Source organism: Myotis myotis, unplaced genomic scaffold, assembly GCF_014108235.1.
Source record: "Myotis myotis isolate mMyoMyo1 unplaced genomic scaffold, mMyoMyo1.p scaffold_m19_p_11, whole genome shotgun sequence".
NCBI classification, from domain to species: Eukaryota; Metazoa; Chordata; class Mammalia; order Chiroptera; family Vespertilionidae; genus Myotis; species Myotis myotis.
In genome coordinates, this window is record NW_023416315.1 from 19,641,212 (window position 1) to 19,659,254 (window position 18,043).

The following is an 18,043-nucleotide window of genomic DNA, read 5'->3' on the forward strand; positions in this document are numbered from 1 at the left end:
GGGAGTTCAATTGGAGTGTTTCATTAATTGGAACTGTTAGTTTACTGCCAACCTGGCAAGAATCCTAATGGGTATTTAGCACAAAGAAGCCTTAGTGAGTAGAATAAGCCCATTGCTTTTAAAGAATTTTGCTTGAAACCCACAGTGAAAGAGAAATATTGTATTTCAACCCAGTATATCACACTTATATTTTGATACCCGAACATAAAGTTTCTTGTACCAACACTTAATCCTTACTATGTGAAACCATATATTCTTTTTAAAAATTTCTCTTAAAAAAAAATGCTGATCTTATCCACTAAATTGAAATCTTACCCACTCAGATGATTTCATAACCCAAGAAAAGGCCACAACATACCGTTTGGAAAACGCTGCTTTTGACACACCTGGGTTCAGTTCCGAGCCTCTAGTGTAACACCCACCCCAACCTCTGGGCCCCCAGAATTACTCCTCAAAACAAACAAGTTAAAAACAAAGCCATCAGGCATGGCTTCACTTCTGGTTTTAATGCTGGTTTAAGTAGAAGTAGTTACAATTGAAAATTCATTCTTTAATGGTTGTACTCTGTTTCTCGAAGCCAAATAGAAATGATGAAAACATTTTATGCAGTACATTTTATATGGACGGGAGCACATTTTGCCATGAGAGTAAGTGGAGGACTTCACACGTAAGTCCTTCTGGGATCGTGGGGAAGAGCAGTATGAAAATCTTCATTCTGGTTTTATTGGGAAGCTGTAACACTGCTCTGGTTAATAGGCATCCTACTACCCACCTGTGACTATTTAATTAAACTAATTAAAGTTTGTAATACAATTAAAAATTCCATTTCTCAATCACAGTGACCACTTCAGTAGCCACCTGAGGCTTGGGGCCCATACTGGACACTGGAGACACAGCATTCCCATCACTGTAGGAAGTTCCTTGCACGGCACTGGTAGAGACTAGGGAGGAATCCAGCTAAGTCATCGCTGAGGCTCCCGTATGTAGAATGGTGATCCAGGAAAAAGAAATGGATGATAGCTTTGGCTAATTTGCCACTGGATGTGATACACAGGCTGCTGGTTCATCTTACACTTAAAAAAAGAGACAAATTTCTGCTCCCCTTTGGCATTCCCAATCATTCCCAAAATTCCGCCTCTCTGGCCCACATACCGTTGCCTACATCCCCATCATGGTGAAGTGACCCAATGGCTCAGTCACGCGGACCAAGCAGGGGTCCTGGCTGAAGAGGAGGTGCTTGGCAAAAGCCCTGTGGGTTTTATTTATTTTCTACAGACACAGCTCATCACTGCCGCCCAGGGGATCCCTGCTATTTTTAAGGATCAAATAAGGTAAGGTTTCCTCAGAGACGAGACAGCAGTACTTTTGAACTGGCCCAACAATAGGGGAGGAAGGGAAGTCATGTTACCGACGAGAGGCAAACGGGCACAGGTAAATGTGTCCTTTCTCCATCTCATCTCCTGGTCTGTTTCACTTTATTTGGCCGAGTCAGTAGTTCCTCCCACCCCCAAATTCTAGGGACCCTCTGTAAAGGCACTTTATCTTATAATTATTCTAGGTCTCTCTTGCACATACAGAGTCTTTGTTTCTCTCTCCCCCCTCCCCCGCCCCCCTGAAGTCTGAAGATAATGCAGTTTTTGTGAACATGGGAAAGGTTAAGGGGAGAAAGAACTGGAGTCTCTTTATCATTCTGCCTTTTCTTTCTCACAAAGCAGAGAGGGCCTATTTCTCTGAGCTGGGAGGGAATTATTTTCAGAGTTAGAGGCTGCCCTGAGCAACGCAGGGAGGAACTCTGACAGCCCCGCGTGTGCAAGTACAGGCTAACTTGAAGTAGCCTGGAAGTAGACGGAGCAATACGGCCCCTCACAAAGATGTTTCCAAACCTAGAATGTTGCTGACTCTGCAATTTGAAATCTGCCCTGTTATGAGTGAGGTGAGTTGGTTTTGATTGCCTTTCTCAACCGAAATTTTGAGATGCTGCTCTGTTTGAACAGTGAAAAACCAAATAAAATATCTTATACTCATGTAGCCTCCAGGGTTTGCAAAAATATGCTCCCAAGCATCATTTCATTTGACACTCCTGATCAACCTGTGGGCTGGGGCACAACATGTGCAGAAGAGAAAACCTGGGCTCAGAGAGGTAAAGTGACTTGCTCAGGGTCACACAGCTAGTGGGTAGTGGCGCTGAGTTTTGAATCCCAGCTGCTTTTCTGAGAACAGTGCTTTACTTCTCACTTATATTTTGGGTTTGTAAGATAAAATACATTTAAGTTGGGTAAATAATGACACAAATATGATAGTTGGCTCAATAGATAATAGCAGGGGGTGGGGGAAAGAGCAACTATAGTTGGGAGGCACGGGTCCTGCCCTCAGGGAGCTTTACTTGAAGAGGAAGCAGTACATGTACAAGCAACAGATGCACGTTATCCTAGAACAGACTGGATGCATTAGTGCCATGGATGCTGAGGAAATGACTGAGTTCTTTATAGACGGTTTTCTGAAAGAAGGGGGTTTTGAATCAGATTTGGACGGATATTCACGAAGACTAAGAGCAGGGCGTTCATTCTAGCCAGGGGCAGAGGCGTGGTGGGGAGAAAGAGTTGCAGAGAGTCTGGTTCCGTTTGGTGGACTATTAAGAAAGGAGAACTGGACACCTGTTCATTATTTATTGAAAATCTACCCCGCAGAAGACATTGTGTGGAGCTGGGTTTACAGTAGTATGCAAAAGAGACATGGTCCCTGCCTTCCTATTGCTTAGACTTTGGGGGTGGGGGTGGGGAGACTAAGTATTGATGGTTGATAATAAAATAGTTACCCCAATATTTTAGATTTGTTTGTATCATCTGGTGACATAAATGAGCAGAGCATTTGAGCTGGTCTGTACAGGAGCAGTAGTTAGCTCTGCAGATGGTTTTGGTGCAGGGAGCAGGGAAAGGGGTGCTCAAGAGAGAAGGCACAGCCTGTGCAAAGGCCCTGGGAGTTTGCAGGAGCTGGCAAAAGGCCAGTGTGCTAGCGTTGAGAGAGTGGAGGGGCGAGTGGCTGGAAATGAGGCTGGGGAGGCGGCATGAACTTGATCAGATTTTGGTCTTTAGCCTCAGAGCCATGGGAAACCTATCAAGAATTTTAAGTAGGGATGACATGAAAACATCTTCCTGTTAAAAAGATCACTTTGGCTGCAAGTCTGGGGTGGGGGGTGATGGTGTATAAGAGCTGTATGGAGTCATCCCTTAGGAGGCTACTGCAGTGAGCCAGGCGAGACATGGCGGGGCTTGGTGCAGGGGGTGGTCGTGGAGATGGAGAGCAGTGGTGAGTTTCCATGGAGATGTAGGAGATGGAACCTACAGGGCGTGGTGATATGGAAGGCAATGGAGAAGCAGATGGTAAGATGGTTCCTGAGGTCTTGGTGCTCTTATGGGCTGGGTTAGGAGCTGGCCACTGTGATGGATAACCTTGGACATGGACCAGCTTGGGGAAGATGATGAGATCAGGTTTGGATATCCCGTAGGCGGTTGGGAGGGGAGCTCAGAGGACTGAGCTGCAGTTAAACATGTGGGCCACTAGTGTGTAAGTGACAAGGGCAGCTCTGAACGTGGAGGACTTTTCCCAGAGATGAAAGAACATTAAAGGAGGAGAGAAGGATCAAGCAGTGAAGATGCTCCATGACCAGGTAGAAGAGAACAAGCCAGCGGGAGAGGTGGGAGGGGAGGCGGAGGTGCTGGGGTGTTCTGTCATTGAGATGGAGTAGAATTAGATAAAAAGGGCGAGTCTCTTTCCACCTAGACCCATTTCTGTCACCACCCCACAATCTATTATGCACCTCTAGATCCGAGACACTTGCGTGGGGGCACTGTGACAAGGTCTGTTGATTTCTTGTCCTGGTGCCAGGACAGACTGCAATGTGCGTGCATTTGCTGCCTGGAACAATAGCCTCCTTTCCTGTGCCCGACACCATGCGCTTTTGGCTGGCACTGCAGTTTGTTGCAGATCTGAGCTTGCTTAATCCCACGGAGCACTAAACGGTATCTGGTCTCCGTGGCTTCGTAATTCTACTCCAGGCGCCCCGCCGTCACTTGCCAGCTGGGATCTCACCGAAATGAGCCTGCTGCACACAGTTCAATACTAAACCCTTTGAGCTGGTGAACTAGGCTCCATGAACTCGCGGGTGGCGTGTCCCCCGTTCGCCCGCTCCCATCCCATCGGCCTCTGGCTTCTGCTCTCTTCTCAGGATGGCTGCAGCGCCTCCGCCTCCGAGCTGCTGTTTGGTGGCCCTTCCGCCTCATGCTAAGGACGGTCTGGTGGTGTTCGGCAAAAACTCCGCTCGGCCCCGGGATGAAGTGCAAGAGGTCGTGTATTTCCCGGCTGCGGATCACGAACCCGAGAGCAAGGTGGAGGTGAGTGACGCACTGCAGCCTCTCCATTAGCCCTCACTCTCTCTCTCTCTCTTGCTCTGCCCAGCATGCTTTCTTCCATGACGTCCGCTCACTAGTCTGAACGGTCATGTTGGCTCTGTTGATTCCATTAGGTTTGTTTATAGCCTTAAAAACAGGGTCATGCCGTAACCAGTTTGGCTCAGTGGATAGAGCATCGGCCTGTGGACTGAAGGGTCCCAGGTTCGATTCCAGTCAAGGGCACGTACCTTGGTTGCAGGCACATCCCCAGTAGGAGGTGTGCAGGAGGCAGCTGATCGATGTTTCTCTCTCATCAATGTTTCTAACTCTCTATCTCTCTCCCTTCCTCCCTGTAAAAAATCAATAAAATATATATAAAACAACAACAACAAAAAAAACCAGGGCATATGGAGAATTCTATGTTTATTGCTATGGCCCTTATTTTATGATTAAGTAAAATATTTACATGGTTTCAAAGTCAAGTCTACAGAACAAGGTACAGGCATACTTCGGAGATATTGCAGGTGTGGTTCCAGATCACCGCAATAGAGCGAGTATCATGATAAAAGTGAGATGTAATCTTTTTGCTGGTGAAATGCCTGATTTTCAATTTGTAAAAGATGCAACATCTGTTGAGTACCAGACTGATAGAGGTGGTGGTGGGGGGGAGGTAATCATTTTGTAAGCTAGATAAATGTCTAATCACTATGGGTACACCTGAAATTAATAAAATATTGTATGTCAACTGCAATTGAAAACAAAAAACAAAGCAAAGCAACATCTGTGAAGCACAATAAAACGAGTGATGCCTGTAGACTCATAGAAGTCTAGCTTCTGTTTTCCTCATTTACTTCACTTCCTGTTTCTCCTGTGGGTCACCATGTTTGGGAAGTTTTTTGGTTTATTCTTTCATTAAAACAATGACACGTATATGTAATAAATTACATGTGCCTGTCCATGCAGGCCTTTCCCTCCTTCTCAGGTGAACGGGAGCATGCCACACACAGTACACTTCTCTCCACGTTGCTTTGTTCAACTGAAACCAGATCCTGGAGATCCCTCCATATGGCATACAGAGATGTCCTCTCTTCCTCATTTAGAGCTGTTTGAGGTTCCAGTCTATGGTTGTATCAGAGTTTAATCCATCCCATTTTGCTGGAAATTTGGGTAGTTTTCCAGTGTGTTGCTATTACAGACAGTGCTGAAGTGAATAACACTTTGTCTCCCACAGGGTCTGGTCTTGGTTTATATTTTCTTGTTACGTTAAAAAAATGATCCATCAATTTCTATTTTGAGTGCTTAAGTAAAATAGTTTTGTCAGTATTTCTTTGGGATCGGTGCCTAGAAATGGGATTGCTGGGTCACGGGGTAAATAAGTATGCACTTTTATAAAATATAATCAAAGTTCCTTGAAGGTGGTCTACCATTTGGCATTCCCACCATCAATGTTTGACAATGCCTGCTTCTCCATATTCCCAGTGTGTTGTCAAACTTTTATGACGACTCCTGTATTTTGTTAATTTTATTAAAATTCTTTTATTGGCTGTGTCAGCTCTTACCATCAACTCTTTTAGTTTACCAGGCGTATGGTTATAACACCTGCAAATAGAAATGGATTGCTCTAAAATCTCCAATTATTTTCTTGTCTGATGGGCTTATCGCTTGGATTCAGTGTTAACAGTGGTGGACAGAGTGGGTCTCTAGGCCTTTAAGCCTGACCTGAGTGGGGCAGCCTCTAAACCAGCGGTTCTCAACCTGTGGGTCGCGACCCCTTTGGCGGTCGAACGACCCTTTCACAGGGGTCGCCTAAGACCATCCTGCATATCAGGTATTTACATTACGATTCATAACAGTAGCAACGTTACAGTTATGAAGTAGCAACGGAAATAATTTTATGGTTGGGTCACAACAGGAGGAACTGTACTTAAAGGGCCAGAAGGTTGAGAACCACTGCTCTAAACCTTCCCCATTAAGTAAGATGCTGGCTTTGGGTCTGAGATTCACAGAGCTTTATCATGTTAGAAAGTACACATCGATTCCTATTTTGAGTGCTTTAAAGTAAAAACACCCAAGGAATAGGTGTCACATTTTGTTAAAGGTCTTTTCAGTCACTTAGTAGCCATCCAGATTCGGGCTGTCCTGGCGTCACAGTGCTTGCGTTCATGGAACCCTTATTGTACTTAATAACGCCCCAAAGCGCCAGAGTAGTGATGCTGGCAACTCGGATAAGCTAAAGGGAGGTCGCGAAGTGCTTCCTTTAGGTGAAAAGGTGAAAGTTCTCAACTGAAGGCATTTTATCATGTCACATATCACAGGAAGAAGGGGGAGTGCAGTATGATAAGGTATGTTGAGAGAGAGACCACATTCACATAACTTAGTACAGTGTATTGTTTTAATTGTTCTATGTTACCCTTAGTATTGTTGTTAATCTTGTCCTGTGTCTAACTTATGAATTAAACTTTCTCATAGGTATATTTGTATAGGAGAAAAGATAGTATCTATACAGTTGGTACTATCAGGCATCCACTGGGGGGGTCTTAGATGTGTCCCCAGCAGATGAAGGGGGACCACTATATAAATATGTCTGAAATAACTTTAGAAAAACTTGTTTTCTTTTTGGGGGGAATAGGCTAACTACATTAATATATTAGTCTAGTGGTTACAATCATGTTAAGAAATAGGTTATTTCATTGGTTAGCCCATGGTATATTATTACTAAAATACACTGTAGGTTGAATTTTGTCCCCTTGCATAAGTCAGTGTGGTTTCATACGCCCCAGCATTAGTGTCTCAGGCACCCCTGACCTCTCTTCTGTGTCTTGAGCTGCCTCCCTATATTTCCACATCCAGACTCCGCAGGTACAATAACCTCACATGTCTGAAAGCAAATTCATTTTTCTCATCTCATTTGCTCCATGTGTTCGAACAGCTCCACTGTTTGCCTCAGAGTTTAATCTAGAAAACGATGACCCTCATTTTCCCACTCATCCCTGATGCACAGAGACAGCTGTCGCTGAGTCCTGCTGCTTCCTCTCCCGTGTCCCCTTCTCCTCCCACGGCCCCATCCCGTTCAGACCCAACCCCCTTCCATAATCTGCTTATTGGTGCCCCATCTCTTTGTCCTGGAGTCTGATCGCTGCAGGGTTACCAGAATCCCCCTCCCTCCACCCCCCAGACCACCGCTCTGTCACTGCCTTGTTTAAAAATGTTGTGCTGTGTTTATAGGATGAGAGTCTGATTTGTGTGCCCTTCAGAACTCTTCCAAGCTGGCCCCCTGCTCACTCTTCCTTTCTTTTCTCTCTTCCAAATGAATACTTATTTTTAGAGCAGTTTCAGATTTACAGAAAATTGAACAGAAAGTACAGAGAGTTCCTATATATAACCCCTCACCACTCCCACCCCACCCCCAGTTTCCCTCATTAGGAACACCTTGCCTTAGGGTGGAACATGTCTTAAAACTGATGAGCCAGGATTGCCACATTAGGGTTCACTCTTGGGGTTGTACACCTTATGGACACTTGTATAATGACACATCCCCACCATTAATTACAGGACCATACAGAATAGTTTCCCTGCCCTAAAAATCCTGTCATCCTCCCTCCCCCAGCCTTTGGCAGCCACTGATCTTTTGGTTTTGCCTCTCCTAGAATGTCATCTAGTTGGAGTCACGCAGTCTGTCGCCTTTTCAGATTGTCACTTTCATTTAGTCATATGCATTTAAGGTTCCTCTGCGTCTTTTCCAGGCTTGGTCATGCCTTTCTCTCCAGTGCTGAGTAATATTCCTCGCCTGATGCACCGTAGGTTAGCTTTCTTCACCTGCTGAAGGACGTCTTGGTTGCATCGGAGGGATGGCAGTTATGAAAGAAGTTGCCAGAGACATTTGTGTGCAGGCTTTTTGTGTGAACATAAATTTTTAACTCATTTGGGTAAAGATACTTATAAATGTAATTTTACATTTTGAATAGATAATATATTGATGTGGTTTAACGATTCAGTGATACAGAAAAGGTTTCCAGTGAGAAGTCTTACTCTCCTTTATTCTAGTCTACTCAGATTTCCTTGCTATGTAACGCTTTCTATTCAGTTCTTGGACATAAATATGAATACTTAGCCTTTTATTTTCTTCCATGAAAGTAACTTTATATACACTATTCTGAAACTTGATTTTTAAATATATAATTTTAAACTTCTAGAAAAGGTCTATAATTTGCTTTTTTGGTTTGATAACACTTTCTGAAGAGTTTCTCTATCTGTTCATGGGAATTATAATTTTTTACAGCTGACAGTAGTCCATTGAGGAGACAGTCCATCATTTATTTAATCAGTCCCCTGTGGTGGACACTGGGACTATTGGCTAGTCTAGGAAGTATAGCCATGAAGAACATTGCACGTAAGTCATTCTGTACACGTGTGGACATAGCCATGGATACACTTCCATCCAGGATCGCTGGGTCAGGGGTAAAGTTTGTAGTAATTGAACTCCACGAACGCTGTACAATTTCCTGCTTACTTTTCTATCGTCATAGTTTTCCTCTCACAGCCCACACCATCAGCCCAGCTACGCTGAGTTGCTCACCATTTCTTGAACAAACAGCACACCTATCTTTCTCTGTGCTTTTGCTTTTTCTATCCTTTGCCAGGAATGTCCTTCCTTTCCCCTCCTGTCACCCATTTGCTAGACTCCTATGCATCCTTCAAGGCCCCATCACCGAGACCCATCCTCCCTCTAGCCTGCCAATCTTCTGTGAACATGAACCGCTTTATGCCATTATAAATCAATTGAAATGTACCATCACCTGCATCTGGGGGCGGGGGGAGGGGAGGTGAGTTCAGGAGGCAGGGTCCTAGGTCCTGGGTTCCCATTTACTGAATCTTGGGTCTTTGAGACTCAGTTTCCTCACTTGCCAGCTGGAGATCACAACACCCACGGCGACAGGGCTTTTTGTGAAGCACGTGAGCTGACATGCGAAGCACTATGCAAACTCTAAGGAGAACATTGTGCCGAGATATTTGTTCTCCCCCGTCCCCCCTTTTAAAGAACTGACTACCGTTGAGAGATTCCGTGATCCCAGGTCTCAGTTCCCAAACTCCGCTCTTTTGCACATGCTCCCGAATCTGCTTTTCAGACTTGGGCACATGCCTCTCATTCCCTTGCAGTCGCACCTGACACTTGTTCCAGGCACACAGTGACGGGCTCTTTTCCACGTTTGGGCCTGTGAGCCACATAACGATCATGTTACTTTCATAGCAGCCCTCGCTAGCATATAGAAATTACCTTTTCTATATGAAGAGTCAGAACTTCCCACAAAAACCCTCCTATTCCTCAGCCATTTCATGACCATTTAAACACTCACAGTCTGTGGTTTTCCTAGAAACGTTATACTTGAGTGCTGAGTCCCAGAAGCTTGGGTTCTGAGAATAACCATGTGCAGAAAGTCATCCTGATGACTCATCCACTCACCCACACAGCCGCCCAGCTGGCCCATTTTTCTAGGTGGTCCTCCCTTCCAATTTGTCCACCCTCCTCTCAGTCTGTCCACTTGTCTGCCTGTCCAGCTATCATCTACTGTAGGTCAAGTTCACTTTGCTTGAGACTGCAAGAGGAAGAGATTGGGTCCCCCAGCCCACAATTCCTCACTTCCCAAAATTACACGGCTTCCGATCCACTGCACGGTTGGCAGATGGGAGCATTTTATTTTATGTTCTTTAGTCTTTCTCTGTCGATTCTGAGTTTTTAACAATTCCTGGTGGGGTTGCAGCGTAGGATGGATCAATATGTAGCTATTTGTGAAAGCCCCTTGGTCCCCTCTGAGGTTGCTGTGCCACCGTGCATCATGGGACACATCCCAACCTCTCCTCAAGCCCTGGTCCTCCCTGTGGAGGGTGGTGGTGAGGAAGCAGAGGAGTAATTTCCTGGGTTATGGTGTGTGTGTGTGTGTGTGTGTGTGTGTGTGATCTGAGTTTTAATTCTGAAGATTATCTCTCACAGTAGGAAGCTCAGGTCATTCTGGAATCAAAGGAAGCTGAGCACAGCTCTATGGCCGCTGCGGGGAGAGTGCACCACTTCTGTCTGTTTGTTGTTTTGTTTTCTTCTCTTCATTCCCAGGGGCAGGAGTTCCCAGTCTTGTGTGGAGGCGGGAGCATCTCCCTCGCCCCAGGGGAGTGTGGCTTAGCAGGGGTCGTCCTTCTATCATATACCCTCTCCCAAGCCTGCTTCTGACCCCAGGCCTTGCACTGCCTGTCCTCAATCATCTTACAGCTTTAGGGAAATAAAATGTAATGGGTGTCTTTGTTTGTCTTTATTTAGACTCATCTGAACCTTAAGGGCATATTTTCAAAGCCAGTCAAGTAACAGACAAGACACTGGGATTAAAAAAACCCAACACACATAAAAATTCCTATATAATAAAAGGCTAATATGCAAATCGTCCCTTCGACTGGAAGTTCAACTGGGAGTTCAACCAGGAATTCGAACAGGGGGCAGGGTTGGCTGGCCAATGGCCCACAGCCCCTCCCCCTAGCCACCTCTGCCCCCAATCATGCCCCCCCCCCCATCAGAGGGTGGGGGTGGCTGGCCAATGGCCCTTCCCTGCAGCTGGCCCAGCCTGATCGTTCCTTATTGGGCTGGGCTGGCTGGACCCCACCTGTGCACAAATTCGTGCACCGGGCCTCTAGTAAATAAGTGAAACCCACACCAATGAACTAAGCAAAAACTCTCAGTGATAATTAGCAAGGCTGCTTTAGAGTTGCAAATTTTCCAAAACTAAAAATATTTCTCTGAAGCATCCCATTTCCCTGCCTTTCCTTCTCCTACCCTAAGAAGTCTGGCTGACTCATCAACTCATTTCATTGGCTTTCGCCGGTGGTGCCAGGGCGCTGCGCCCCGCTGAGCCCCGGAGGAGAGGCACAATGGCCATGTTTCACAAAGTGAAGCGTCCATTGTGTGTGTCTATGCCCTCCTTCCATGGGGTGAGATCCAGAAATAGTATGTGTTGGAATGTGCAAGGGGCAGGCGACAGCATGAAGCTGATCTTGCTTTTTCATTTTTGAGACAATCACACACAATAGAGGACTTGCTCTGCAGAAGAATTGTCTTCTGTCCTTGTCTCTAGGGCCTTGTCAAGGCTCATCTTTTTATCCTCTGACCCGGCATGTGTCCCCAGGAGCCACCCGAGTGAGTGGCAAGCTAAATTCAGGGAATACCTTTAAAACCTCGTGATCGGGCAGTTCTGACATTTAGAAGTCTGCCCCCACGCCCCCCACTCTGGGCACTCTCCTATCATTGTGTGGCCTTGGCCCCCAGAAGTCACACTGGCCCACAGATCTGATTCACTAAAGGCTGGTTAGGAGTGGAAGTGGGGCAGCAAGACAATTTGCTCACCGCTTTCACAGCTTAGTAACCGAAGCCGATGCCAGCGACATCCCTGTAAAGATTGATCTTTTAAGGGGTGAATGCTTTCTTTTTCTTTTCTGATAGACATGTGGCTAGGAGTTTTGACTGGGGGAACTACAATGTTTTTGGCACACTGAAAGATTTCAGGTGCTTTTTTGGATTTTTTTCCTGGTGAGGCCTCTGCTCCTTCACACCCCACTTACCCTCTGCCTCGTCAATAACGTGGCAAACGTGAAGGCCATTGGCCGGCCAGCCCCGCCCCCTGTTCGAATTCCTGGCTGAACTCCCAGTCGAACTTCCGGTCGAAGGAACAATTTGCATATTAGCCTTTTATTATATAGGAATTTTTATGTGTGTTGGGTTTTTTTAATCCCAGTGTCTTGTCTGCTACTTGACTGGCTTTGAAAATATGCCCTTAAGGTTCAGATGAGTCTAAATAAAGACAAACAAAAGACACCCACCACATTTTATTTGCCTGTGGTGTTCATGTTCTAGGCAGCTGGCTTTGCAAAGTTCAGCTGATTACACCTTGTGCAAGTGTTCCTTGTTTCGAGGCTTGCTCCTGAAGTGGGATTTTAAATAACCCGTCTATATGAGCCCAGCGGGTCCGTCCTCCCATCCCCTCCCAGACCTGGATGTGATTAGTCAGGTTGCAAACACAATAGCGTGTGTGTGAACTGCAGCCACCGAAGGGCCCATGTTAGGCCCAGGCTTCTGTGGTTCCTGACAAAGATGCCCTGCGGGGTAGGTGTTCCAGGCTGGCCAAGGCTTGGGTAGGGCCACACCCCATGTCCCTGCCACCTGCTCTGTCGCATATGAGGGGCACCTGGGGTGTCAGCTTTCCACCCACTGCTTAGGAGAGACTGACTTGCCCATCTGGCTGCTTGGGGATCTCCTTCCTTCCTCCTCATTCTGAGTTTGGCCTGAGAAGTTGGCTGCATATATTCTGAACTCCCACAAAGACCATATGGTCTTTCTGATTCAACTGTCAACATTTTTCTCAGGCATCACTTTCTGAGCTCTTGCAGTTCTGTGACTCAGTGATGTCACAGCGGTTCTCCTGCGTGGTACAGGAGGGGACTTCCCTGACGGTGAGCACACCTTTGACACCCCCATCTGCCTCTTCTCAGGCTCTGACCTCTGTCTGGAATACCTTGATGTCTGGTTCATTTTTCAAGATCAATGCAAATGTCACCTACTTGATAAAGCTGCTGACCACTAGGATGTGTTCCCTCTTTCCTTTCAATCTCTATTTATGCTCCCTCTAACTTTTGTTATTCATTCATTCATTCGTTCATTCATCCACTCACTCATCCATTCAAAGAAAGGTTTATTGATGCCTAGTTTGTACCAGACTTGGGACATAGCAATGAACTGAACAACAGAGACACCTCCCTGCTCTGGTGGAGGTAGCAGACATCAGCCGCACATGCAGTACATAAGTCAGTTAGAAGTTGATAAATGGAATGGAGTGTGAAAAAGAAAAAGCAGAGCAGGATTGCATTGACCAGAGGTCCCAGGAGGAGGTGGGGGCAAGAAGCAGCACATATTAATAGACAGGCCTCAGTGACGCTCCCAGAGGCGGGCCTGGGGTCCTAGTAATGAGCAGTTGTGCCTTCTTCTTCTTTCCCAACCAGAAGGATGGGGACTGGACAGCTCATTGATTGATCTGCCAGCAGCACTTAGCCCACAGCACCTTGTGTGTGGCTGGTGCGCTATAAATAACCGGTGAAGTGGAAATGAATGTGTAAAAATGCACTTGAGGGCCAATAAGTAAACCCACTTCCTATTTTCCCCTTTTTTCTGCCTGTAAAAAATTATGATATCTGTGTTTAAGAGCCTGAGATCCCTTCCTGCTTCCTTGTTGTTTCAAGACAGAATTGTCACAGGAGCTCAGCATGCACGGGGGTTTGGGAAAGTGTTGGTCAATGCCTGAACTATTTTTTACATAAAAGTGTGCAATTTTAAGATGTAAACTTCATTTACATGTAGAAAAGCACAGAGGACCATAGTTTAATGGTTTACTGTGTTGGCCAGGTTTTGCTCTAAAAGAATCATTTTTTGTAAAGTAAATGACGTTTGGCAACCAAATAAGAGAAAACATTTCAAGGGTATACTTTAGTATTCATTTTTCATGAAAAATTCCAGGTTGTCTTGACAACCTCCAGATTTCATTAGCTTTCAGTTTACAAATATTTGTCAAGTGAAATAACATTATCCCAGGGCACAGCAATATCTAATCATGGATGGCGGAGATACAGATGTCACGTGGCCAACGAGTGTGCATTTCTGCTACCTGTGGTTTAGAGATTATGGGAAATCAATGCAGAAGATTGGGCAGCATTCAGCCGATAAAATTGTGTCTTCAGTCGGAAAAAAAAAAAAGATCTTAGGCTGCAGTTGATCCAATGCTTTCAGCGTCCTCCTTTAAAATGTAAATGGCTGCTGTCCTTGATAAAATTCTCCCTGGAGAGCTAAAGTGCTCTGTGTAATTTAGAGCCATGATTTCAACACTGCATCCACCACACGGAGGATGGCTAGACGGCTAGACCATCCGGGTAGAGGCCCCTCTGGATAACCTGGGTTAGTTTCCAGCCGAGCTCTCCCATGGGGCCCAAAGTGGGGAGGGAAGAGGAGGAATCAGCAGGTAAGGCTCAGAATTACCAACCCCAGTCCCACGCCTATTCTTCCATTTGCCTCTCAATACACTTTGAGCATTTTTATTGTCGTCATGCTTCCACGTAAGAGTTTGTGTGAAGGAAGGGTTCTGAGGACGAAGACACTTTGAAAGAAATAGTTAGATTTAGATGGGCTCATTCGTTTTCCAGCACCCTGGAGAAGGTAAGACGCGCCACTCCCCATGCGTGCACTGCAGTTCAACAGCAGTTAGAAATCCACTCTTTGGGACTGTTTCCTGTGTTCACCTCATAGGCAGCACAGACAGGGAAGCACAGTGTATAAGAGAGTGTGAGTTGAATGCACTAGTGGAATGTAAGGTATTGTCATTTTCTCTTTCCTACTATTGGAGCAATCGTGTAGGTTGTCAAACGGTGTTCCAGGGAACCCTAGGGGTCATTGCAGGAGGCTTAGGGATCTCCCTTCTTCAGACAAAGCCTCTTCCCTTTTGTCTGTTTTCTATGTCAGGCTTCCAGGTACAGTATCTTTTACACATAGGGCTCTCTACTGTTAATAATATTTGAAACCTCTGATAGAGAAGGATCTTTGCAAATAAGAATAAGTAACTATTTGTTTGAAATGCTGCTACTCATCTGTGTCTGTTGAAATGACCAGCCAAGGAATATTCAGAGTGGCTGGCCCCTGGTTCAAGAAGATGACCGCCATAGATATGAGCCTCATGGAAGGACTGTCTGGAAACAAAGAGGCTGAAAACCAAGTGGCTGGCAAGACAACAGTCACCATGGAGACCTGTGAGCTGCACTGAGACTTGGGGTGTCTTTGAAGTCCAGTATTCTCAAGGCCTTGACTTTACTTATTTATTCATTTGGTCTGTCTGTAGCCGATGTGGTGGTTCAGTGTAAGTGCCAAGGTGAAAACTAGTGGTACCTGACAGCTGATGGCCCTTTCTTTCCTGTCTTCATGTTCCAGTGTACTTACATTTCCGTCGACCAAGTTCCCAAGACCCATGCCATTGTGATAAGCAGACCTGCCTGGCTTTGGGGGGCAGAAATGGGAGCCAATGAACATGGAGTGTGCATAGCCAACGAAGCGGTCAATGCCAGGGAACCGGCCGCCGAGACGGAAGCCTTGCTGGGGATGGATCTGGTCAGGTATGTGTGGTGAGGGGGTGGGCACAGCATTTACCTCCCTCCAAACCTCATATTTCGTAACACAATCCTTCCAGAGAATGTGTGTGCCACTTGATATAAACTTTGAGGTGATGAAAAGAAAAAGAATAGATTACCGTGGAACATTATTCAGCAACAACAAATAATCAGGTACTGATATGTGCTACAGCATAATGAATCTCAAAAACATGATGCTAAGTGAGAAAAGCCAGCTACAAGAGGGCACGTATTGTATGACGCCATTTCTGTGAAGTAGCCAGAATAGGCAAATTCATGGAAACAGAGAGGAGATTAGTCATTGCTCAGGGGGTGGGAGTGATTCCTAATGATACGGGGCTTCTTTTTGGGGTGTTGAAAGTGTTCTAAAGTTAGATTGTGGAGATAGATGCACAAATTTGTGAATATAACTAAACACCACTAAACTGTATACTTTAAATGGGTGAAGTTTATGGTATTTGAAATATATTTAAAATATATAAAAGAACAAGGAAACATATAAAATAAGACAAGATCCAAGCAGAAAAGGTCAGAGCTCACTTCCCTCCTTCCTCCTCTACACTTCAGTCATCTTTCCTTCCTTTCCCTGCTCTTCCAGCCACCACATGACAGAAGGGATCCACAGGACAGGGGTCCTTGTCTGCTTGGTCACTACTGTGTCACAAGCACCAGGACCCGTGTGCCTGGCGCATAGCAGGCAAACAATGACGGAGTTAAGAATGAGTGACTAAAGTAGAGGGTGGGCTGGAATGAAACAACTTTCTGAGATGGCTTTCTTTTTTCTGAGATAGTGAAACACAACGGAGTCTCGGACAGAGTTGAAAGAAGATTAGGTGGGAGCCAGGGTCTAGGGCAGTGGTCGGCAAACCGCGGCTCTTTGGCCCCTTGAGTGTGGCTCTTCTACAAAATACCACATGCAGGAGCGCACATATGGTGCAAAGTTGACTTAAAACTTTAAGTAAAGCTTATTAAGTTAATTTTAGGGAATGTTGTTGAGTGAAAGAAGATGTAGTGTCGAGGACTGAGAAAGGTATGTTGAGATGGTTTGGACATATAGAGAGGATGAATGAAAGGAGATAGACAAAACAAGTACACAAGACGAGTGTGGATGGGAGAGTTGGAAGATACCTTAGCGAAGATACCTCAATCAGATTGAGGATGTTTTTAGCAAAGGCCAGCTTAGGAGTACCCTAATTAAGTTAATAACAATGTACCTACCTATATAGTTTAAGTTTAAAAAATTTGGCTCTCAAAAGAAATTTCAATCGTTGTGCTGTTGATATTTGGCTCTGTTGACTAATGAGTTTGCCGACCACTGGTCTAGGGTTTTCAGTGTAGATACACCAAGTTACATCCCCTTTCTGGGCTCCGGTTTCCTCATTTGTCCAATGTGAGGCCTTAGATTGGATGACTTCTAACGAACCCCCCCAAAGCTAACATCCTGTAAAAAGGAGTGCCGATGTTCACATTCTGTAGGTTTTGTACGGAGAAATTGCACATTTACACAGAGACCTCTGTGGTCCACCGCTTCTGCCGAACGATGGATGGGCCTGCTGGTGACACCCTTTTGGTAGCATGTGGCCTTTGTGCCTGCCTCGCCTGTCTTCACTCTTCCTGGTTCTTACAAACTCAGAGGAGCAGGTACCCTGAGCTAGAGAAGAGGAAAAATCCTCATGATTACCATGAGTTTTCTCTTAACAGAATGAAATTATGAGTAACAAGTTTTGAGGTTATGTTTGACAGCTGTCCCAATATTTTTACCACCATCCTTCATAGAAATCCTGCACTTAGAGAGTTAACGATGAGAAGTCTGCCCCTTGTATGCATCATTGATCACTTTGCATTTTGAGTTATCGTAGTATTTGTGGCATTGGATTTACAGCACTGGCAAAGGTCACCACTTTAATGGAAAGCTGACTTACTGCAATCTTCTAATGGGTTTAGTCTTTTATCGCTCTCTTAGGGTCTTAGGATGCAGCTTCACAAATCATTGCCTTGGCACCAAGTCTTCCTAAATAAGCTTAAACGGAGAAATGCCAAGTGAATTGATATATAATTTTCTGACTATGAAAATAAGCCTCTTACAAGAATAAATCCGTAGCCTGTCACCTTTTCTTCTCCCTGGCAGCCCAGTGAAATACATGTCCCTTCAGGAAGAATCCAGCTGGGTGAATTTTAATAATGATTGCTTCTCACACTGAATGTTCACCAAGAACTGGCCTGTTCTTCCCTTATGGCCGGCTCCATCACCTCCTTCTAAGACCCTGTTCCGGCCACCAGAGTTGTGATTTGAATGAAGAGATGAATAAATGGGCAGTTACTGAGGACTTAGCATGTGCCTTCCTCTTTCAAATCAGCCAGAGAGGGAAGTCGTACTGTTTTCACTTTACAGATGAGAAAACCAGGTTCGGAAAGGCTCGGTTACTTAGGGTCATGCTGCCGTGGGTAGCAGAACCAGA

General features: G+C 45.4%; 1 protein-coding gene across 1 annotated transcript in view; it reads left to right on the forward strand.

The window, feature by feature from the left end:
* Positions 1 to 18,043, forward strand: part of SCRN1 (secernin 1) — a 42,336-nt gene that overhangs the window by 10,515 nt on the left and 13,778 nt on the right. Inside the window, exons 2-3 of the mRNA XM_036327736.1 lie at positions 4,226 to 4,391; positions 15,388 to 15,569. Coding sequence (XP_036183629.1) covers positions 4,227 to 4,391; positions 15,388 to 15,569 — 347 coding nt within the window. The 5' untranslated portion in view covers position 4,226. The remainder of the gene's footprint in view (positions 1 to 4,225; positions 4,392 to 15,387; positions 15,570 to 18,043) is intronic.